A 24,606-nucleotide genomic window follows, 5' to 3' on the forward strand; every position below is an offset into this window, starting at 1 on the left:
ACCTGATGGATTCAACTATAGTTCTGATAGCAAAAACAGCAATCTTACAAGCAGTTATATTAAAATGAAACAGCCAATCATTAAAATCACTCCATCCTCTGATATTATTGTGTCAGGTCCCATTCTCACATGTTAATAATTCATTGTGCAATGGCAAACAAAGTTTATTGGATCTGTTCTGACTGATTTCCCCTGTGCCATTTGGCCTCCCCTGCTGGATTATACCGGGAGGCAAAACAGCTGCTACATAATAGATAAAAAGTAAATTATTTCCTGTGATGGAAAGCTAAAGACATGGGATGTCTACAAGGACTGTGTGACAGTGTGTGCTATGATCATGACCAGAATGTACCGTGTTTTAATGCACAGTGAAACCTGAGGAAAATGAACCATAGTGGAGGAAACAGCCCTGAGGTGGGAAAAAGCTTGCTAATGATGCCACTTTAGGCTTGTTGTTGCGTCTCTGCAGCTACATCTTCTTGTTTCTGACTACAGGTCTTCAGTTGTCAGGAAAATTTCATTGTGTGCAGGGTTCTCCATAATGAAGTGGTCATCACCAGTCTCGTCCTGGATGACAGGGGAAAAGGTCAATCAGCATTTTCCAAAATACATGAGTCTCTATGTTTTAAGCTTTGAGAAGATGCCGTGTCTGGATTAGCGTTATGGACAGTTAACATTTTCATTGAGACCACACTGGTGGAATCTTGGAATGGTTTGAGGCGCTAAATTTGTCGTCTGTGGCATAACTGTTGTAATTTGGCTTGACCTGACCTTAGCCTTGAACGTGACTGTGTCAGTAGCTGATAGGACTAATGCTTTCTTGTATTGCTACTTTTACTTAAGTTAAAGGTCTGATTGCTTCTACCTCATCTGCTGATGTTATTCTCCCCAGACGTTTCAATTCCGTCTCCAGTAAATGCTTTTAATGATCCACACTGCGTGCTGCAAATGCCTATGTCATGTTTACTGGTTTAGAAAAGTTTTGCGTCCCAAATTGGCTATTAAGAGGTAATGGCTGTAAGGAAAGTGTTATGCCAAAAAGACAATTTAACAGAAATGGGCACTCTTCAGATCTCAGCATCATGTGCGATCATCAGATTTTTAAGATTTCTTTAGTATTAAAAAAAAAAAATCAGTAATAGTTGTGAATATTACACAAATTACACATTTCTTATAAGTTTATATTATTTAGTTTAGTTTATACTTCGTTCATATATGTTTGTTCTACAAGTATTGATAACATTTTTCACAATGGTGCATTATTAAAAAAGTGAATTACAGTTACATCCAGTTTCTCTCGTATAGTAATGATTATTACCCACTTTCACCTTTTTTAATAATTTATGAATCTGGTTTCCATAAATACATTTTTTGTCACTTAATTAAGAAACAAAGTCATAAGAAAACACGTTTGTGTGTCTACAAATGCCATATGCTTCTATAAATGTGAACCATTTTATTAATGATTAATAACTATTTTAAATATTTTGCAGTCTATAAAGAATTCATCATGGTTTAATAGCTTTTTTTCCCTGCAGGGACACAAAAGTAACTGAACTAACAAAAAGCAAGTAAAACCCAAAAGCTCTTAATTTTTATGTTGTTATGTTATTTTTAAATGTATCTATTTGTTGAAAATCATATGGAAACTAGTTAGTTATTTTCATTCAAGTATTAATTAATTATTGTGGCCCTGGTAAGTTTTGAACTGTTCCTAGCAAGTTGAAAACGTTTCATTTAATCCTAAATCGATTGAAATGTACAGAACGATTAAAACAAATACTTAATTGCTATATTGCGATTAAACCGTACTGTATGTGAAACCTGTTTGTGAAGTTTGGATTTGTGCAGTTATTCTTTAATTTATTTTGTTGTTTTAATCATGTTAAGTCGGCAGCAGTTTGATTTACTGCCGGTATGTGTGGGGCCCGTGTGACGTAGTGGCCGAACATAATCAAGCCTCTTGATTATTTGTATGCTTTTGAGTGTAATTACTTACTTCGTCTTTCTCTTTGTAGTTTTTCTCTGAGCTGCGATACGACACCACATGGATCAGGGTGTAGACTCTGAAAACAAAAAGGCACAAGGATGAAACACGAGGGGAAAATGTGGGAAAATGAAAATGAAATCGATGGATAACAGTGACAAGGACAAAGTCATTATAACTCTCCATAAAGACAGAACTCAAAGACTCCCTGCTCATGATTGGGGGGTGCGGGTGGGGGTTATCCAGTGCCAGATTAATAACTTTGATTAAATTTCTCTGCTTCTCAATCAAGCCTGCTGGATTGTCCGGCTTCATTTTCAAGGTCACTAAATTTGTCAAAAAGTACAACCTGTGAGAAAAAAATAAAAGTTAAATGGGAAATGATGTGTTTACCTGTGATATAACATGGCCAGAAACTGCACAATGAGAAGAATAGCAAAAGACAACAGAAACATCAAAGTGAGAGGCTCCACCTGTCAGAAAAAAAGCCATAGAATGGATTACTCATTACATCAGATGTTACAGGAGTTCAAACAGTTATTTAAAAAGAATCACAATCCTTCTTTAACTGCAGCACATGCATTTAGGAGTGTCTGTTGTGGGTCCCAACCTTGAGGTATTCATCACTTTTAGTTCCATTGGGATAATACTTTGGGATCTGGATGCTGATGACATCATTTCCAATGGCCTGCAAGAAGAAGGTAGCTACCACCCAGAGCACGTTTATGATGAAATACAGGAAGACGGCCTGTGGAGAGGTAAGAGAATTTAATATTTGATTTAATCTTGCTACATTTCAAGTGGATAATTGTTTTTAAAGGTTTCACTCCCAACTTGCAACCTGACGCATCAGAGTATTTTTTCATAATGATCTGGGATCATTCATTTGTTATCATTGTCATCATCAGATTGCTGACCTTGTTTCTCAGTGACTTTAGTTCTCTGTTGACTTCCTCCTGATGTTCTTTACTGTGAGTGATTGGGGTCAGGTAGCGCTCGATTAGCTTGTTCCAGAAGTCGTTCTCATTCTAAACACACACACACAAAAATGCACACAGTTCAATAAAAGAAAAATTTATTGATTTTAACTTTTTTAACTGAATAGCCCCATTTAGCAAATATAAATTTTATTTTCCTTAGAAGATCAGAAATCTGCTAATGAATAACATTTCAGGACGGTTTCTTTGTTCACTATACCTTAATTACTAAAAACGAATGGCAAAATTTAGAAACATTTATATCTACCATGCATTGTGAAGTAGTAATACTGAGTTTAAATACTCATTTTAAATACAACTTTTTGTATCTACCTCTATCTCACAGACCCGACAGCTGAATAAACATCTTACCTCTTCTAGCTTTTGCACTTGTGGGGCAGCGAGTGTTTTCTCAATGGCTAGCTTTACTCTCTTTTCCAACTTCTCCATTCGATTGGTCTTAAGGGTTTGCCGTGCCTGAGACACAGAGAGAAGTCAGGTCAGTTATGTATTTTCTGCAGCAGCAGTTTTCAGAAGATTAGAAACTCTGGAAATCAGGTTTCCTCTCAAATTAATTTTTAATTTTGTTTTAAAAGCAACATGTCATTATTTTATTTACACCAAAGTTGTCATCACCTGTTTGTTTAGCGCAAGTTGTAACTCCTCCAGCCGATAGTCTGACAGAACGTCTTCAGGCCCCACTGAATTGAGCTCTACATTGAGTGTGTCTGTTAACATTAGCACCAAGTCTTCGCACACTTCATCGTAATCTTTGCTACGGAGTGCATATCTGAGGAGAACAAAAGCAGTTTAACTACACAATTGCAGCTTTGCCATCGGGGTAATTGTACAGCATCTTAAACGTAGTTTTAGTGCAAACGTTAATTATTCTTGTAAAAATGCCTGCAAGTGAACAACAAAAACATGCAAATACTTGGATGATGTTTATTATTTACCGTATTTGTTCTTGTAGATTTCTCTTCATGTTGAAGTATGTCAGCTTTTTCAGAAATTCTTCCTTCACTGGGTGCACCCAGTCTGCATACACATGAAAACACACACAGAGATAGCATCATTACTCTGTTTTATATGCTACATAATGTATAGTATATAATGATCCACAGCTACATGTATAGCTGAAAATTACAGTGTGGTGCACTCAGGGACCTAAATGCATTTAGAGTGCTTCTCACCAGCGGCGGGAATCTCTGCCTCACGAATCATATAGTCATCATCATGATCACTGTCTTCTTCATCAGATGAACTCATGCTCCTGTTTTCAGCACCATCGTCACTGCACACAGCACACATGCACTTATTGTGAGCTTCTTAATTCCAGCGCACATCTCATTTTGGTCTTATAAACAGCTGTGTTCAGTATGAGACTTGAATGGAACTGTGTTATTTTCAAGGCCAGTAGTATATTGGATTTTTGACCTGATGGCAGCAAAGATTTCTGGTAAAATAATTAATTAAATTCAATTTGATTTATATAGGGCCAGATCAGCCTGTGAGCGAACAACATTAGAGAGAAATGACTGACCAAATAAAGGAGAAGAAACAACCACGACAACAACAACAAAACGCTACCTGCCACTGGAACCCAGGTCACTGCTCTTTGCTGCCTTCTTCCTCAAATCATCAACTAGAGGTCTTGCAATCTCTTCCATGGCTTCTTCTTTCTTGGCATCTTGTTTGGTGTGAGGCTCCAGCATTAAGGCTGGGTGTAGAGGTGTTTCGTTTTGGGTGATTGCATTGGCTGGGATGTGCTGTGTAATCTGACCTGCGAGCTGCTGAAATATCAGACGCTCCGTTTCCTGGGTTATCTGTAAAGCAACAGAGTTCATTAATCCATTCATCCATCACCTGCTGTCAGGTATGTCGGGAACTGTCTGGTAACCATACCTGTATCTTCATGTCCCAGCAGCAGCATCTACAGGTTTTGTCACAGAGAAGATTGTGTAGTTTCTTCTGCTCTACACCTCCCCTAATGGACAGACAGATATGAGGATGCATGGTCACGAAGAGTGATTGATATGACAAGATTAGAAAAAAAATAAATTCCCTGCTGTCTTATTTGTTTTTGTTTGTTTCATGGATGAGTGTCAAATATGCAACAGGAAGTGGATGAACTAATGGATTTGGTCAGCTTAAAAGTACTGCATGACTATACTGTGTGTATATATATATATATATATATATATATATATATATATATATATATATATATATATATATATATATATATATTTCTCTAAAGGCTCAGGCTTTTTTCTACTCTTCGATCCTTATGATGTCAAAAACAGGTGATATTCTTGATATGGTCATTTTAGGTCCAGAGCTCTGGCTGTAAGCACAGCAGCTCCTCCACCGACTGTTCAGATCTTATGAACTTTACACAGTAATGTTACGTTTTGGGGAAATGCAACATTTCTGTTTGAGATTTTAATTTGTTAAAATTTTCCATTCTTATTTTGATCCCTATTATTGCTATTTCATGATAATTAATTAAACAAACAGTGGTCTAAAAATAATGCATTACTTGTTGGTTTCCCTTGTGCCCCAGGACACATTGTTCATGTTAACCAGCGAGTATATGGTCAAAAGGAGATATCCACTGGGGATGCAGATGAAATACATCAGACCATAGATAATCAAGACTGCAAGAAAGAAAAGGAAACGAAGCCAAAAAATGTCACATGACATAAAGCAACATCACACAAAAAATGTGAAATAATGTTTAGAAGAATAATAATGAACATACGAAACTCCTCAGGGTGGAGTAAAGCTGTTATCAAGTACATGATTGCCATTGAAATCAAAAACAATCCAGTGGGGGTCAAGAATGTTTGCTGAATCACCATGTCACCTAAAGGAGAAAAAAGCATTTGCACATTTAATGCACATTTATTTGAAAGATTTGTGACTGCAACAACATACAGTCAAACAACAATTCTACCCACCAATGATGGAAAAGAAGGACGCAGTCATGAGGAATGCATACAGAACACTCATAATGCCGGCAATGGTTATTTGGGTATTCGACTTGGTTAAAAAGCAAATGAGGATGTAGAACACGGGGGGAACACACGCGACGACGATGGAGAGTGTACCAGTGAGTTTGAAGACAAACTGGAAAGCACCTGGAAGGAAAAGATGGGTGGGTGGGGGGGGGGGGGGGGGGGGGGGGGGGGGAGAGAAGTGGAAATAAATGACTGATTAGTGATGAGTTATTAATGCACAAAAATTATTAATGCAGATGGGCTTGGCAAAGTGAATTTCCCTGTAGTTACCATTACAAGTTATTACAAAGTCTGCCTTCAGTTAAGCCGAGTGTTTAATGAAAACTGGTGGTTCACACTGTAGTTACCTGCATTAATGACTGCATTAACGTTCAGATTAGAAATATTTGTTCCAGGTTTTGCTTCCAGGATACATCCAGGATAAATTTTTAAACTTACTTTACACAATTAATGTTTCATCCTTTTATTTTTTTAATTATGGCAACATTTCCCAGACAAGTTTAAACAAATGATAGAATGATGATATTTCACGTACTAAACAGTGGATTGAAACAATGAAATCAGTGTGGTCTACCATACTACACAATGTGAACCCTAATAAGGACTTTGTAAACGCCAGTTCTGGTAAGTGCGGTATAAAGAATTTGCATAAAATGACATGCAACAAAGATTATACCATACAGTAAAGACGTTATTGTGTGACATGCAGTAAACTGGATCAGAAGGATTTTAACAAGTCTTGTGCGTTTCTATTTGCCCGTGATAAAACGAAGTTTATTGACACCATAAGGGACAAGTAAGGCATCTGAATTTGGTTCAGTCAAATCTTTAAACAAGTTATTATACAGCTTACTTTATGGGAGCGGTCTTAAAATGAAACCACTATACCATATCTATTGTAGTTGTGTTTGCTCAGTTATTTTAGTTCTGTTTCCTTGTTGCAGAGTAGCATAATTTAAAGACAGTCATGGGTTTCTGAGAGAATCTGTAGGATTTACTTCCCTAATGGAACTTTTTATATATTTCAAAACCTAGAAAAGTGTTTGAACTGTTTGAAAGGATAGGAGATAAACTGCAACTTAATGGCATGAATAATGGTGATAAATGTGTTAGAGTCATTAACTAGACTTAAACCTACTTGCTATCATGAGAGTCACAGAGGCAGGTCCCAGGATAGAAGATCCAACAGTGAACATCTGGTAGAAGACGTAAATCCTTGAGATGGACATGTTTCTCTTCACTGTCTCTGGACCACTAAGATTCACAAACACAAAAGAGTTAGTATGGCAGTAGAAGTGTTTATAGGATTTATAGCCTACAAACATGACCAGAAAACCATCAAACTAAGAATCCAAATAAAGATGAAAATTGTTCTTTTTTTTTAAATGTTTTAAGTAAAAAGCAGGATGGCTATAGAATGAAACCCTGCTATTATTAATAACATGTAACACTAGCCTGTGGAGAAGGTCCAGTGTATTAGCCAATGTTGAAGGTCCCCATCGTCTCCTCTGGTTGTAAAACTCTTCAAATTCCTGTGGTGAGTTGGTGTATGCATCTGAAGCAGCATTATACTCGACTCGCCAGCCTTGTTGCAGTAGCAAAGTACACAGCCATCGATCCTCCCCTAGAAGAGCACACACGAGACACCAAGAGTTTAAATGTCAAACCACTAAGAGCACAAACTAGGCTAGGTAAAAAAGTCTACTGATCCTTTTGGTTGCGTTTACCAACCTTGATCATACTGCACATATTCCTGAGCTCTTTGTGCAGTTGTTGAGTATCTTTTTAAAACATGGTCATCCATCAAGGCCGACCCTCTGAACAGACTGAAGCATCCCGGACTGCACAGCACAGAACCAAACACATGCTCTGCTGTCTTCTGGAGCCAGTGACCTACTGCATACTCAAATTTCTGGTACCACACCATGGGACCTGGGATGGCAGAGAGGCAGATGAGAGGAGATATGAAGCAAAGGAAGTTGAAGAATAATAGGCATTTGGAAAAAAGTACATGCAGTACGTTGTTTCTAAGTTAGTCCATCATATATACAGAGCTTAAAAGAACACTGCAGAAGCAAAAATCCCACTAAATGCTGATGTAGGGAATGTCAAGAACTAGAGTGGACCTATGAAATATACACAATTTCCAGTTTATCAAAAGGCTTTCTTTAAATGTTTATTTTTTAAATTAAATACATTTAGTGATACATCAGTGGCAATACATATGCATGTACAAACAGACATTTTTGATGCTTTTTCTTTTGAAATGCCCACTCACCCATGCCAGTAGGATGGATTCTACCACATGCTGCACCTACATTGTCATACATCCTCAACCTGTGAACACAAATATGTTTTATAAATTGACATGTTTGACAAGCAACAATAGCTAAAATCGACACTTTCTAACTGGATGACCAAATAGCTGATAAAATGAGTATTTGTTGTATTTGTATTTGTTGTCTACAATAGCATCGGTGATTTATGGAGGAAAACGATCTAAATACTGAGCCATGAAAGATTTTAAGAAGTTGACTGGTCTGCTGCTCACCTGTCTACAAGCAGAATTACAGCTTTAGGGTGGAAGTCAGTGTCTCCGTCAAGAGCAAGAATATACGTGTTGTCGTCTGAGATGAACTTGCGTTTGTTGTCGTTGTCATACTGAGGCAACACGAAAGTCTCACTATCCAGAGAGACCAAACTGGCTCTGGAAAAGTTATTAAATTGCTAAAAAAAAAAAAAGATAGGTCATTGAAAAATTATAAGAAATTATACACAATGCCAAAATAAATTGACTCAAACAGCTGAAAAGTCTTACTAGGATCTTTGAAGGGTTCTTCACAATGTAGCCTTTCCAGCCAAGCAGGTAATACATGTACATTATCTAAGAAAAAAAGAAAAAAGCAGCAGTATTGAATGTTAAAATCCAAGAACAGCCTTTTGGAGACTCACTGTTTAATAGTCTAGATGACTTGACAGAGGTGATTTGTCAAATTAATTAAACTTTTATCATACAGGTAGAACATACAGAATGATTATACCTGCAATACTAGTAAGTATGTTTTAAATTTTAACTAAGCATTTTCATACATTTACAATTAGAGTTGAAAACATTTAATTAACAGCACTTCCAGTATCTCAGTATATTTACTACAGTCCAAATCATTATTAATAATTGCATGCAGCACAATAGAGCAACACAGTTTCTTATTTTGAAATACTGAACAGCACTGAAATGATTTCAGCCATTTATTTTCATGCCTAAGATATATAAAAATATCTAGTTTTGGAGTTGTTGCTTTTCTATCCCATATTCAATAGTAAATAGTTTTTTGAATAAAACATCTATTTTTGACACATTTGAGTAATAATAATGAGTGTTGAAGAACCCGTCCCACTGTGTGAGGTTATAGAATAGTAGATCCAGAACATACACATGATGGGTCCATTCAAGCTCATACAATTCCAATACATGAAAAAAGAAAACAAGTCTGCATGTTTGACTGCGAGAACTTGGTTTTTAGTGTATTTCACAATCACATACACATGAATAGGGATATAGAGATAGAAACTTTCACAGCTAATCTGTACCTGGGACCATCTTTTTTTGTTCCTGATGAGTAGTTTGTCTTTTAGGTGAACATAGAGCATGTTCCCTTCTGGCAGAACAAACATCAACCTGCCGCCGTAGGGAGTCTCAATGATCGACACATCGTCAGGCTCTTTGTTGGTGAAGACCCTGAACGGAAGGATGTGTAGGTGATCGGTTTGAAAGATGGAGAAAGAGAGACATGCAGATGTATACACATATATTTAACTGTGGGGTTATCTCACCTGTAAACTTCAATGACAACTTGGATCAAGTCATTAACATAACTATTAACCAGCCTCTTGTTTGTGTCATCGTCAGTCATGAAGGCATCGTCCATTAAAATGTGACACTCAAAGTCAAAACAGTCCTTGTGATCTTCCTTTGGATCCCCTCGATAACGGTCCAGCCTGAAACATAACAGATGACTGTATAACACAGCAAAAGCCTTTTCATTTAGGTCTTATTTTTTAAGTGTGAACAGTCAGTGCACAGCAGGAAATAACAAGAATGACAGGAAAATGCATTTTTTAAATGTTAAGCAGCCCAAACACTTGGCATTTTAGACCTTTGAATATATTAGGTCATAAGCTAATGAATTTGACCTTTTATTTACATTTTTAAGAACCACTTTACATCAGACTGAGAGGCTCTAAATGCCTCTCTGGTTAAAAATTTCACCTGTGTACTGACACCTGCCTGGTGCGAAATTAAACAGGTGGAGGTAAATCAAAGCCATATTTTAATATGCTGTTATATTGCTCTTTAAAGATATGTAAAAGAGAAATTTAACCCACGCTGTGTATGTGATACTAGTACACCTGGGGCTAGATGCTTTAAACTCAAACTCGTTATTTTCATCAGAATTATAAAGCCGTGCTTAAGCATGCTTGTTGTTAAATCTCAGTCACTGTGGATTTGTATGCAGCCTGATTTACTTTATGTCTGTATGTGCAGATAAAAAATGATATAATGATAAGAAATGTGATAAGAAATTCTCATCATAGTGACTGGGGTATGCACATGCATGTTTTTGTGCCTACACTTATTTATTTGTCTGGCCCCTGATGTCTTCAGAGGTACTGGCTCTAACCTGAACATGGAGGTGAGAATCTTCAGCATCTCGTCGTAGGTCTCATGCCACATGGTGGCGCACAGATAGATGACACACTTCTGCATTTCATCATGGCTGTTAAGGAGAGGAGAAGTTGTAGCAGAATTTTTAAACATTTCATGCTGTGAACACGCACATCTTAGAAGCATCTGCTATGGAGGCTCATTAATGTTACACACCCATTGTGGAAACGGCTTCATAAAATGTGCCACATGTGCAGCTGCAGTGAATTTGGGGATGCAAATAAGCGAGTTTCCAATTTTGTTGAGGTCGTAGATGAACATCAATTGTTTTTGGGTCATGTCTGTGTGTATGTCTTTACACTGAGACGTGTTCTGCTAGCGACACACAGTTTGCATGAATTCAACTTCAAATGCATTTTTTTCTACCTATACTTTAAATAAATTATTCACTGCATAATTCTGTTGAAGATATGTCTGTGCCTCTACTGCATTTGAAAAGTTATCCTCCATTATGATTGATTTTTTTTAGGTTAATTTATGACCACACTGAAATAATGTTCAACAGGGAAGCTATTCTCAGATCACACTGACCTTTCTTGGGTTTTGGCTTTAGGAACCTTCATCTTGGTGTTGAGCAGCAGAGACAGGTCAATGAAAGCAGATTCATACAATCGACGAACAAAGAGCTGAGATGTTCTTTCTATACGCTGGACCTAATGGAAGGTGAACCACAAAGCTATTTAAGTGTATGTCATTTTTAAAAAAAATCAGATCTCAAAAACAATATGCTTTAATATGTTGTGGTGTGGCTTGTCTGGGAGTTAAAATAAAACTTCCAAATAAAGAAATGACTGAATTCATTTAAAGCATGCATCTTCTCACAGCCAACTGAGTGAAAGTGTGTGCATAATGTGCTGTGTTTTTCCTGATACCTTGATCTTCCATACGTAGTAGGTACATGTGACGAGGCCTGACCACATGCACACTCCCTCCAGTGCCAGCATGGCAAAAGGCCATTGAAAGTAGTGGCTGTCAATCAAATGGTAAATAAATATTTTGAGTGAAGTGTGCAAAGATAAGATGCTTAAATACAGAAGATATCTGTACTTAATATATTGCTATGGGACATGGCAGATGAGGTTGGACAATAAATACTTTCATTTTATTCACATTAAAAAAAATTAGAAATGACCAGGCTGCTTGAAGTGTAATAAGAATTAGTGACTTCTTACCAAACTCACATGGTACGTTTCATTCACACATTTCTCAGCATGCAAACACACCTGTTTAGTGAAGTCCGACACATGCTCCTAGTAAGCTCGAGTAAGACCGCAGACGTGTTTTTGGTGTTCAGATAGAGCAACTTGTCACAAAATTCTGCAATTAAAACAAACATTTTTTTTTTTAGCTTTATTACATGTAGTTTAAATAACTAATTTATTTATAATTATAACAATTTATACATATAAATGATACAGTGCATCAGAGGAGTCATGGTGTATTTTCATGATGAAAATATTGAGCTACTTAATGAGTAGCTTCAGCACTGGGGAGTTTCCAGGAATTTTAACGTTGTTTCTACTTAAACAATTAAAAACTGAATGCAAAACTTATTGCAAGTGAATTTTTTATAAAGGTAGTTCAATTTCTCTTGACCTAAAAAAACTTAGAAAAAAACCTCACCTATGATGCTTTCTGCTTTTGTCCCATTATCCAGTTTCAATCCCAGTGTAAAAAACAGCACTATTCCCAGCAGTAGCATTGCAGGTCCAGTGCAACATAGAGGAAGGGCAAAACTCATCCTGACAGAATGAATCTTACAGGCCACCACTCCAAACCAGTGGCAGGCTGCTGAGCAGAAGGCCTGAGACGGGAGATGAAGGCAATATTTATTAAGCCTAATTTACTGTCATAAGGACAAAATTAAGATTGTAATGTAATTAATTTACATGTTAGACCATCCTACCACCATTAAAATATGTTTCTGAACCAATTCTTTGTGGAAAAGTAAGAAAGAAGTGCAAAAAAGTGCTTTACACTTCAAAACTCAGATCGTAATTGGAACATGTGATCATTATCATGCCTCGGGCAAGTAAGTAGTGGATACAGAGACTCCTGACTGATTAAACCTGTGGCTGCTAAAGAGTCTGTGTGAATGAGATTTGATTGGTTTTAGTAAGTTTTGTCTTATTAAGTAATTAATCTAGACTAAACCTGCTGAGAGCCATAAAAAGAAAATTATCAAATGTAATAATGGGGAAAAAAGTGCTTTTTGCTAAATCACCATCAGACAGTTTTGTCTGCTACATGCAGTGATAAATCAGATTCTACATTTATGGCATCTAGTCTTCCTACAGTAATTTTAAAACATGTTGCATGTTCTCTTCCTTCTACTTACTTGTAAGAAAAACAACACTAGTCCTGTTTGCAGGAGTTCTCCGTCATGCAGGTTAAAATTGTTCCATATGATGGTATTCGCAATTAGCTTGTGGTAGATCAGGTATACGGCCCCTAGAACAGACAAAAATAATTTTACATGCTTGCCACATTTAAAAATGCACCCCTCTTTCACTCAAATCATTTAGTTCACAATGAAACTATTTTTTATGACTGTTCTTTGTTTGTGGTCAAGTAAATATTGTTATGGTATAGAAATACATTGATTAAAAAAATACTGTAAATAATAAGAGTGGTAACGTTTTAAATTCCTGCAGTGATAGAAGAAACAATTTAATCTGCAACGTGTACAGAGATACGGTACAGATAACATAAATCTGTACTGTTCTGTAGATTGGGTCATCGACCAATCGGAAGCTTGCGTTTAACTATCCGTAGGCAAGATACTGAACCCTGACCCCTGATTTGGGTGTAACTGGGTCAGTAGCTTGCGGTGCTTAGTTATTGTAGAAAAAACACTTTATAAAAATCAGCCCATGTATCAGAACATTTGCAATAATAATTTTATAAGTTAAGAAATACATTGGATTTTAAATAAATAAAAATAAAAGAGAACATATTAATGGTGGTTTGTTGTGCAGAATAGAAAACCTAGATTTATTAATACTGAAAACAACGACTGAAGAATTCATCACAGCTGGAGAACATCCTCTGCAATCCATCTGCACCCCTGACATCACAGAAATCTGTTTGTTCTCCAGTGCGAATGTGGGAAATTAGATTTTTCATCACGCGTCCACTGCAGTTATGTTAGATGATGACAACACAATGCAAGAGCGGGTGTAATTTTGCCAGCATGTTTTTTTTTTCTCCTCTCCATTCATTGCGTCAATACAGACATTGATGGCAAATAATTACCTATCACTAATATCCTCAGAATGCTGCTGATGACAAACACAAAGTCTCTGAAACCATCCAGTTGTGACAACGTATCCTGTGGGGTAAGAGAGGAAAAAAGATCCTCAGTGATCGTGTAAAAAAAAAAAGTTTCCTTATCATAAACATACAGACTTGGAAGAATGCAAGCTAGCTGAAGCTCCACTATAGAAAAACAGCGTACCTGCATGCGGTTGGTTGCTTGTAGTGAATTTTCCCACCAGCACAACGAGACAAGGAGGGAAGAGAAAATTCCAAGTGCCACGTAGATATAGCAGTCAGAACCCTGTTTGTCCACATATGACGTTACACGGACATAGTAGTCAATTCCCAGCATGCAGTAACCTGTTGGTCAAGTTAGTCAGTTAATAAATGCATATCTAAACTTTCTCTTATATCAGTAGATACAGTATATATGGAATACACTGTATCTACTGTCTATCCAAATGTCCTAAAAAGGCACCTATCACTCACATTTTCAGCTCCATAATATTATTCTTGGACTCTGCATTACAAAATAATCCCTATTCATCTCATTCTAAGGTACCTACTCTCTCTTGAAACTACTACTTGAAACTTTGGCAAAGTTTAATATAAGTTTGCCAACATTTATAAATTTTTTATACACCATATTTTTTAAATCAATCATGGAACTTGGAGCTTGCAAGCTTGGTGCTAGATTTGAATCTTAAGCATCAAAACCTGACAGAGTTGTTGTTTTGGCAGTTAAGACATTTTACATCATTTATCTGAGGCAGTTGTTGTAATGAGGGTGACAGAATTACTGTGTCAGAATTGGATAAACAAGACAACAATGGAAAGATAGTTTAAAAGAGCTGACAGACAATTAGTAGCAGATCAGTTCAGTCAAAACCTGAAAACACAAACCTTGATTGAGAAGTGTTCAAACAATTGGGAGAAAAATGAGTGACATACAGAACTAAGAAAATAACTGTCGACTCTGCTGCTTTCTGCTTCATCCACTCCCTACCCCTAATTTGTGAGCAGGTAAGGTTTGCCAACATGATGTTAAACCTCCTACTATACCTGCTGTGAGCTAATTATCATAAAATGTAATTAAGGATTATATTATATTTAATTTTTGTAGAGCAGCTCTCGGTTTTTTGTTTTTTCACCACACCGAATCTATGAATGTTCAGTGGACAAAGCTAAAAAGAAAGCCAGGGAAACAAGCTTGCACATAGAAGCTAATTTAAAAGGAGTTACCAATAGAGGTGAGTATGAGGGAGCAGATTGGGAACACAATTTTCCAGTTATCTCGCTGTAGTCTGAATATTATCTGCATAATTGCAGACACAATGCAGACTCCTCCACTGATGAAGAGATTAGTCAGGACGTCAAACTGAGGCATAACCACCAGCACGAGGATTGAAGTACCGAGAGAGACCAGGACCTCAATGAGGCAAATCTGGAAAAGACACAAAACCAGAAAGATGTCCTCATGCAGTGTTTCTATTGGTTTTGGACATGGAAATAGAAGCCATTCAAAAATACTTTATATTCACCATTAATTTGTATCACTACCATCAAATGTACATTTTACTTTTTTTTCCCTTTTCTGTCTTTTGACCTAAATAAACCTTTCTGTTATCGTTTGTATAATTCTTAAAGAAATGGCAATATATAAATACACAAACAAGAACAACATAAATAAGAATAAGATAAAATTCTCTTTATAGCATTGTGTTGAAAATACTATTAGAAGATAAACTCATGATTAATTAACTGTGCCCAATGGGACCTACTTTGTGCCAAAGGTCAACAAAAAAAACATTATTATTATTTAAGTTTATCGGTAATGATTTGAAATTTTACATTTTTCTGCTGTCTAGTTATAAGTACATGTAACGCTGGTGACAATAAACTAAAAATATGTAGAAAAACATACAAATGCCATGATCTTCATTTTGGGTGGTACAAAGCTCTTGAAGGAACATCGCCACAGCGATTTCAAAAAGACCAGGACGTTGGGGAAGACTAGGCAGAACATCATCATCAGCATGTAGAACTGTTTTTCCTTCAGGGTGCGCCGGGACATTGGACTGGACAATGTTGACAACACCAGCAGGGAGCCCTGAAAGGATATATGACCATTGTGTGCTAAGAAAATTACTTCATTAAAGAACTTTATAAAAAAAAATTAGGAAAGTGGTTAGCAAGTTAGTTGAATTGATATAATAAGGTATAATATTTCCAGGAATAGGAACTAGATGGGGAATCCCAGTAAGGAGAGTGCTGGGTACAAAGGCATTCAGTACTGTAAACTCTGTCCTCTCATAAACAGCATGAATCTTCTTCGTGTTACTTTATGATCAGGCAGGCAGAGACAGATAAGCTTGTTGTCACATGATTTGTACTTTTCACATGATGAGTTCTTTGCTGAAATGCCTGAAAGAGTTTTTTTTAGATATGTAAAACATAAATTGATTTGCAGAGTGCGCTCTGATGGATAAACTCTGCAACATGAATTGGGAAATTTCTAATATAATATATCAGTCAGACTACAGTACATGGTGGTCTTATTTTCCATATATGGAACACAGTACAGACTCAGAGTTTAAGAAAGCAATACTACTGTTCAGTGGCGATCAAATGAATCAAAATAATCCAAAGCACTTGCAAGAAAAAAACAAAAAACACTAAAACAACAACAAAGCCATAGATGCAGATTTTTAAGTGTCTGTCTATGAAAGAAAATACTAGAAGCTGAGAAGATAGAGGCTATTTTGCTGTGTCCAAAGTCAGCATTTTTTAGCCAGATCTTGGACTTCAGCCTCAGTGGTAACCAGATGAATAACTTCACAGAGAGAAAAAGATAAACTCACAAATGGTCCTACCTTTGCAACAACAGCAGTGGTCAAGACAGCTAACCCCACCAAAACAGCCACCAGATGTTGAGCCAGCTGGAAACATCTTCTCTTTTGTTCCTTCTCAGCTCCTGCGGGGTTCAGCTGGAATGGATCCCATGTATCCCTGTGAAATAGATATTGGTTGACTATAAAAACAGAAAACTGTTTAATAATGTACTAAGATAATGGTTACCTAATAATCTATTAAAGTCAGTTGAAGGATGACAGAGAATTAATAATAGAGTAGAAATATCTTTTAGTTTCATCTATGTGAAAGAGAAAACACTGAGCTGTCTCAGTTTACTGATATTAAACTACAGGTATACGCACAGTGCCCTTCCTGATTTTTTTTTGTCTTTTGTGTGTGCATATTTTCTTTATCCTCAAGGGTTTCTGATCATCATAAAAAAAAAAACATAGACAAAGGCAACCCTAGTAAATAAAAAATGCTGTTTTTAAACGATGATTTCGTTTATTTATCAGTTATCATTAGGGCTGTGTGATATGACAAAAATCTCATATCCCGATATAAGACATTTATTGTCCTGACAACGATATAAATCACAAAAATGTAATATTTTCTGTAAATTCTGTGAATCTCGGGCAATTTGACTTGCGTGAACTTTTTCCAGCTTGGCGTCCTTTACCTGGATTCGAGTGTTTTAACCGATGCATGAAACTATACATTTTTAGACATAAGTTGTAACAGCCACCATTTTCTTTCAAAGTTTAAGTCTAAGATTTATTTTTTAGCATCTGACGGCTCTTTTTTTCCTTCTCATCCGTAAACTCTCTGCATACTCTTTCACGTGATTCAGTTTATTTTGAAAAGTCTCAACAGGATCTTGAGCTTTATTGTTAAAGGTTTATGTAGAAAACAAATAAGCGGACAGCGGAGCCACGCGATGGTTTTACCGTTGTTGTTGCTATCGACAATACGTAAAAACAGGCGCTTGACCGTCAGTAGTTTGGTTATATTAAATATAAGAGAAAGAGAGAACTTATAGAAATTAATATAGCCACTACAGTGACCATCAAAACGATGAAAAAATATTGCTGTAAACAGTTTATTTTATGACACCACGAAACAAACGATAGCGTAAAATGAAACGATAGATGTTTTTATATCGTCATCCGATATATATCGTTATATCGAACAGCCCTAGTTATAATTTCATTTATTAAGGAAAAAAGTTCCCCAAACCAACTTAGCCCTATCTGAGAAAAGTAATTGTCCACTAAACCTAACAACTGGTTACGCCACAGTTGGCAACAAGTGCTGCAATCAAGCATTTGCAACAACTGGCACTGAGTCTTTCTCGTTGCTATGGAGGTATTTTGTCCTATTTGTCTTTGCCAAATTGTATTAAGCCTACATTTTTAAAACATTAATGGCCTATTTAAATTCATGCCAAAAAATTAAGTAGAATTTAGGTTCATACTTTGACTAGGGCACACCAAAACCTTCTTTGGGCTACTCAGTGATGGACTTGGTGGTGTGGTTTCTGATCTTTGCCCTATTGCATAACCCAAGTGAACTTGAGCTTCATGGCATAAACTCAGGGCCAGACACTCTACGTCAGAAAGTTCTGGTAGAGAGCAGGATTCACCCATTAGGGCTGGATCAGGTGACCCTGAATCCTCCCTTAGTTTTGCTGCAATAAGTGTAGGCTGCTGGGGGATTCCCATGATAAGTTTTTCCTTTTCAGTCACCTTTCTCACTCAACATGTGTTAATAGACCTCTCTGCATTGAATCATACTTGTTATTAATCTCTGTCTCTCATCCACAGCATGTCTTTTATCCTGTCTTCCTTCTCTCACCCTATCCGGTCGCAGCAGATGGCCCCGCCCCTCCCTGAGCCTGGTTCTGCCGGAGGTTTCTTCCTGTTAAAAGGGAGTTTTTCCTTCCCACTGTTGTCAAAGTACTTGCTTATAGGGGGTCATATGATTGTTGGGTTTTTTTCTCTGTATGTATTACTGTAGGGACTATCTTACAATATAAAGTGCCTTGAGGTGACTGTTGTTGTGATTTGGCGCTGTATAAATAAAATTGAATTGAATTCAGAATATTTCCCCCAAAGTCTTGGGGATCATCAGGATGTTTTCTTTTAGAAAATGTGAAATCAGAATTTGTGTTTTTTTTGGACGACAGTTGTTTTACCTTGTAACTCTCCCAAGTACACCATTTTTGCCATGTCTCTTTGTTATTGTTGAATCACGACCTTTGACCTGAACTGAGGCAAATGAAGCCTGCAGTTGATTTAAATGTTGTACTGGATTCATTTGTCGTCCATGTGCTCTTGAAGTAATTTTGGTGGGCCTGCCACTCTTGTTCCAAATGTTCTCCTTTTGTGAATAATAACTGTTATTGTGGTTCATGGGAATCCATGGCTTTGTAACCCTTTCCAGACCGATAGATGTCAGAGACTTTGTCACACAGGTTCTGTTTATGTGACTTCTTGATTCCACAGGTCTGTCAGTAATCAAGGCTGCCTGGCAGGGCTAATGAAACTGAACTCAGGTTTCCCAAAAATGTGGTTAATCACAGTTAATTACTTTAACTAATATTGTTGCTCACCTTTAAAATTAATTTAGCCCCTCGTTATCTAGTCGATCTTCTTAGTCTATATGTCCCTGGGCGAGCCCTCAGGTCTTCAGCCCAATTACTCCAGGCTCAGCCTAGATCTAGGCTTAAATCTAGGGGTGACCGTGCTTTTGCCCTGGTTGCACCGAATCTGTGGAACAACCTTCCTATCGCTTTCCGTGCGTCAGACTCAGTTTTATCTTTTAAATCCCATTTAAAAACTCATTTATTCAACATAGCTTTTCCATCTAGTTAGTGTCCCTATTTTATATTTGGTTCAATTTCTTATTTATGTACTTTATCTTTTAGCTATATCTGTTCTTAGTAACTTTGTTCTTATATTCCCTTCTATTGCCGTATAATTAGTGCCCTTAACCTGATGACATATGTGGTACTTTGTTAATAGTCTTTTATTTAATCTCTTAATTTTCCTGTTTTTAATTGTAAAGCACTTTGGTGTACCACTGGTCTTTTAAACGTGCTATACAAATAAAGTTGTATTGTATTGTATTTAATTATCTTCCGTTTTTAAATGAATATGTGATAAACCATGGGTGCATAGTCAATGGATGAGCCTGTAACAAGGAATTAAGAGAAGAGTTTTACATTTTATACCTCAAACTATTGCTGATTGTGATCATGGTCTGTTGGGTGTTGGTTACACATAACTGGGGCTCAGCACAAAATGAAGAATCCTCTGTTATCTACAAATCTGCCAAAGCCCTCAGTTCATCGCAAAGTTCAGAGTACAGTTTTTATTGAACAGTATTCTTTTAACAGTGCGCTGCATCTCTCTCTCTTTTTACCCATTTTTGGGGGGTCTGTGTTTATTTTTGTCAGTGATTGTCATTTGTCAGTGTGAAATATAGCGAAAGCTTTTAGCATGAAAGGCACAGTGTATGGTTTTGGTGCTTCCAGATTAGAATGTGACTGGCACGCAAACAGGCATCTAAGCTAAGACATTCTCAAGCAACCCTTTGGTCATAATTACACTCGATATCTGTGTTTCCTGGCACATTAAACGTCACCATCTCTGCCACCCCGATGATTAATACAGAGTGCAGAATAATTATCAGGGTGCGGGTTTTTTACCTTGAGATTATGCTACACTGTGATCTCTGGCTTTGCCATAGCAACTGAAATGCTGTTAAATCAAGGTGTAGTACAAAATGGCCAGATTGATGTTGGCAGAAGGTTGTTATATAAGGACTAATGATATTACACTATTGCTGTTATTATTATTATTATAATATTATTATTATTATTATTATGTGACGCTTGATAACTATTGGATTTTTAGGATAAATGACAGTGGCAGTTTTTAGGAAGTAAAAAAATCTGATATCGATATACTGGATAATCTAACTTTTTAAAAGCAGCGAGGAAACAAAAGTCTGCTGTCTTTAGCTTTCCCCCCAATGGCAAGTGACAAGCAGACAAGCTACTTATTTTTTGTGTATTTATGAAACTAGTGAGTCTTCATTAGACACGATATTGATGGAAGAAATTTAACTTTTCAGATGTTTCTATCCAAAACTCACTAGGATACGCCACCACGGCCCCCTATGGTGAAAACTATTCGAAAAAGACTTCCTGCTTTCTGGAGAAGTATTTAAAAAAATAGCTCTCAGCTCCTTTGCTCTGTGACGTCAGTAAATCATTTCCTTATGAGTTTATGGAGGAACTTGATTCAAGTTCTTTTTGTAAATTATCCCTAACCCTATAAAAAAGGAGCATAATCCAAAGCTTTGTTGCTCACAGGTTATTAGTCAAAACCAAAAAGACCCGCAAAAACACCAAGATGGTAACAGTGGAAAGACGCAGCTCGAAGCCTTGGTAATCCAGTCAGTGAGGTAGATTTATATGAAGAGCAATTTGTGCTGAAAAGACCAGCAAAACCAGGAAAGGGTTTCAGTTTCCCAGACTCAAAAAGTTTTTACAAGAATGACTCACTATGACAACAAACTTCAGATTAGAATATTTACTTATCACACTGTATGATTATCTGCAGACTGTAATCACCCAGACTCAAACAAACCAGATTCAACTTGGCTCCATCACATCATAATGTCATAACTGTCCTAAGGCGTACCCCTGTTTAAGAGTGCACTCGATTACATGGCCCATTAAAGCTCAAAAATCTTTTATTTCAGTAAGTTTTTTCCCCATAAAAAATTAAAACTGTCACACACTTTGGCTGCCATATGTTAGGTGTTAGGAAGCTGGTGCACTGGCTAACTTTGCTGTGACCTTCGAGTCAAGTTATATTACTCTCTGAAGTTACATAACATTTAATAAATTGGGAAACAATTAACTGCAATGATTTATATAAAAGTAGTTAATATTTAAAAACTTTATAGACACCACTCCTAGCTTTAGTTTAGTTTAGTGGAAGTTTAGAGGCTTTCAAATCAAAAGTTGCTGATAAAATATTGTTTTATTTTTCTTTATAACTTCATAATCACAACAAGGGTGGTGTAAAAAAGCTAAACTCAGAGACAGTGTCATAATATTTGTGTCAGATATACCTACATGGAGAATATAATTACAACTTCAGCATGTATTTAACATTTGAAATGGAGGCCCTAACAGCAGGCAGTAACAGTGGAGATGATATCAGCTACAGCAATAAAGCGAAGCACAGCAGTGCACAGAACAAATTAACTGTTTTCTTGGCTGTGAATTACATCAAATGGAAACCTGGTAACACAATACTTTAAAAATAATATATATATATATATGTAATATCCATTACCAAAACATATCTCACCAACAATTAACCTCCTGACAATGATGAAGAGGTTAATAAAACTGGATAGCGTATCCAGGGACAGGAAATTGAATAGCTGCCTGGTTCAAAGCAGCATGTGGTGTTGAATGTATTTCTGTCTCATTCTCAGTGCAGCAAATAGGAAACAACTTTAAAGCTGCCGTGATGACATGAAACACGTCCTGCTGCAGCTTGGTCAGTTAAAGAATAACATGTGCTGTCCCTGAATCAGGAAATAAATTCACTAACTGTCTGACTTCAGTAAGTTCCTGTGGTAGACAGAAATCAGAGGCAATGTTTTTACTGTGAACATAAACTAAAACCAAAAAGCTTACGTTACTCACGATTCCGAAATTTCGATAATAAGGGCAGGAGAAAATGCAAAGATACAGCGCTAAAGAAATTTATTAGACCACAGATGTCACAGATATCCTAAATTAACAGTACTGCTAATTACTAAACACATTTTGAATGTTTCTGTAAAGGTTAATTCACCACTATCTACAAGCTCTGTAATCAAAATGATATTTTTAAAGCACATTATTATTTTTTTGATTAAAAGGCCAAATTACAGTCATTTCCTTCCATTCCTGAATAGAAAATTAGTTTTAGTGGTTAAATGTTATACTCAATTAATTTCCGACTTCTCAGAGAAGTCCAGCGAGCTATTTGGTAATAAAACATGAATTTCGTTTTTTATGGCCTAATAAATAACAATACAATTGTTCATTTTAAACAAGTTTTTGAGATGTTTCTAAAATATTTGTGTTCTTGTTTATATGTCACCCTATCAATACAGATGTTACTTTTGATTTAATCAGGTGAAATTGGTTCTTTTTTTTATTCATATTTTCCTTCTTTTTTTCCTCCCACCGCAAGTTATCATGTTTCCACAGCACACAGCCAGTTTTATTAAACACCGCATGAGTCACAAAGCATAAACGACCCAGAGGAGAAGATGGATTTCTACTGCCTAGAAAGAAAGTGTCTGCAAGACCGCTTTCTTCCTCCATTCTATGTATTTGATCAAGCAGGTTAATTAAGATCAAAGCATGGTTGGTGGACTCGTGGCCTGTCACTCATATAAATGTGATTTCCATATTTAAATTCCTCTCATGTCACATATTATGCTCAGTTTCACATCTGTGCCATTAGTTAAAGTAGAAATGAAACCACATAACCTTTATGATGCAACACACACTGTTGAAGATTTTTTACCTGTGCCTTCCTTCTCTTTTCTTTCCTCTTTCTCTCAGATCCTCCATTCTTCTTGTTTACTCCACTGCATCAACCAGGAACCTAAAATAGATCGTTTAAAGATAGTTTAAAAAACTGGCTTTATAGCACACATTTTAAATTAAACCATGTTCAGGACATAGACAAAAAAAAAAAAATCTTTAAACAATATTGGCATTGACTTAATCGACACATATTTAAATGTAAAACACAGAGATACTCTACCTTGATAACTGCCCTATGATTAAATCTTTTCTTAAGTGTCCAACTATCCACCCCGCTGAAGCTCTTGAAAAAGTCTGCCTTCAGTGCCAACCCAAAATAAAAAATAAAATACAAAATCAAACACCAGCTACTGTTTTAAAATGAAGTAAAACATCAATAAAATGATGTGAAATGCCAAATCAAGACTCCACACAGGTGTAAAATTCAATCTGACCCAGCTACCTCGCTCCGTTGGTCTGTCAGGGAGTTTGTCCTTTGTACATCTGATTTATTTTGTGCCTTATCGCAGTTTATGAAAGTGACACCCATATAGACAGTAAGGCACAACCCCCACATGTATGTGTTCTGATAGTTTATGAAAAGCTATGGAAACCAGGAAGTGTGTGTGGATTTTGCAGGAGATGATATTTAACCATGACCAAAGGTTGCTGTAATCACTCATCATGAGTAAGCTAAACAAACTGGGAATATGTTCCTGCTTGTGTGGGTGATGGAAAGGGCTCAAAGCTTGTCACTGATCAGAAATTTCTGGTTATCTATCCACTTCTTTATGAGGGGCGGTAAAGTGGTACAAGGTACAAGTGGTACGCACAAATGTGGACTCTAGCCTGCTTATACTTCTCGTACAGCTGCTTTTGGATCCCTGTTTGTGTACACACCCTTTGTGCCTTAAGTAATGTTTATACTTACACTGACTAAAGTTAACCCTGGGCAATAACAATGCTTCACAGAGGGGCACTACTAATATGTTAGAGGGTCTCATCTACATGAGATGAACAAGTAATTCCTCTCAGTACAGCTAAATGTCATCACTGGGATATGACTCCAAGATGTCGGCTATAGTATTTTTGGAATGAGTTTTGTGTACTTATTAGAGGTAAACCTGAATATTTGGTCTGCTGTCAATCCTTTCACTGAAAGCAGAGATCATGTA

General features: G+C 36.7%; 1 protein-coding gene across 1 annotated transcript; it reads right to left on the minus strand.

Moving 5' to 3' along the window:
- Positions 1-256: 256 nt before the first annotated feature.
- On the minus strand, positions 257-23,476 carry chs1 (chitin synthase 1). The gene is made up of 34 exons (XM_087844287.1): positions 23,430-23,476; positions 16,845-16,980; positions 15,896-16,081; positions 15,214-15,415; positions 14,171-14,331; positions 13,969-14,044; positions 13,052-13,164; positions 12,337-12,517; positions 11,937-12,030; positions 11,586-11,682; positions 11,245-11,366; positions 10,670-10,765; positions 9,822-9,986; positions 9,579-9,726; positions 8,806-8,871; positions 8,539-8,714; positions 8,266-8,324; positions 7,719-7,919; positions 7,443-7,611; positions 7,126-7,241; positions 5,928-6,107; positions 5,729-5,833; positions 5,507-5,624; positions 4,870-4,951; positions 4,555-4,790; positions 4,158-4,258; positions 3,921-4,002; positions 3,601-3,754; positions 3,337-3,441; positions 2,905-3,015; positions 2,598-2,735; positions 2,381-2,460; positions 2,000-2,066; positions 257-567 (listed from the first exon to the last, which is right to left on the minus strand). The coding sequence occupies exons 1-34, from the start codon at positions 23,474-23,476 to the stop codon at positions 490-492; spliced, it is 4,248 nt and encodes a 1,415-aa protein (XP_087700413.1). The 3' UTR covers positions 257-489.
- Between the last annotated feature and the right edge of the window lie 1,130 nt (positions 23,477-24,606).

This window comes from Neolamprologus brichardi, chromosome 1 (assembly GCF_056152115.1).
Source record: "Neolamprologus brichardi isolate AB-2024 chromosome 1, ASM5615211v1, whole genome shotgun sequence".
NCBI classification, from domain to species: domain Eukaryota; kingdom Metazoa; phylum Chordata; class Actinopteri; order Cichliformes; family Cichlidae; genus Neolamprologus; species Neolamprologus brichardi.

What these genes read in the sequence shown, in the direction of transcription:
- chs1 (XM_087844287.1), bottom strand. Translation starts at nt 23,476, where the DNA reads ATGGAGGATCTGAGAGAAAGAGGAAAGAAAAGAGAAGGAAGGCACAG. An exon ending in TGTCGGACTTCACTAAACAG is followed by an intron (nt 11,683 to 11,936) that starts GTGTGTTTGCAT and finishes TTTGATTGACAG; the next exon opens with CCACTACTTTCAATGGCCTT. An exon ending in GTCCTTCTTTTCCATCATTG is followed by an intron (nt 5,834 to 5,927) that starts GTGGGTAGAATT and finishes TTTCTCCTTTAG; the next exon opens with GTGACATGGTGATTCAGCAA.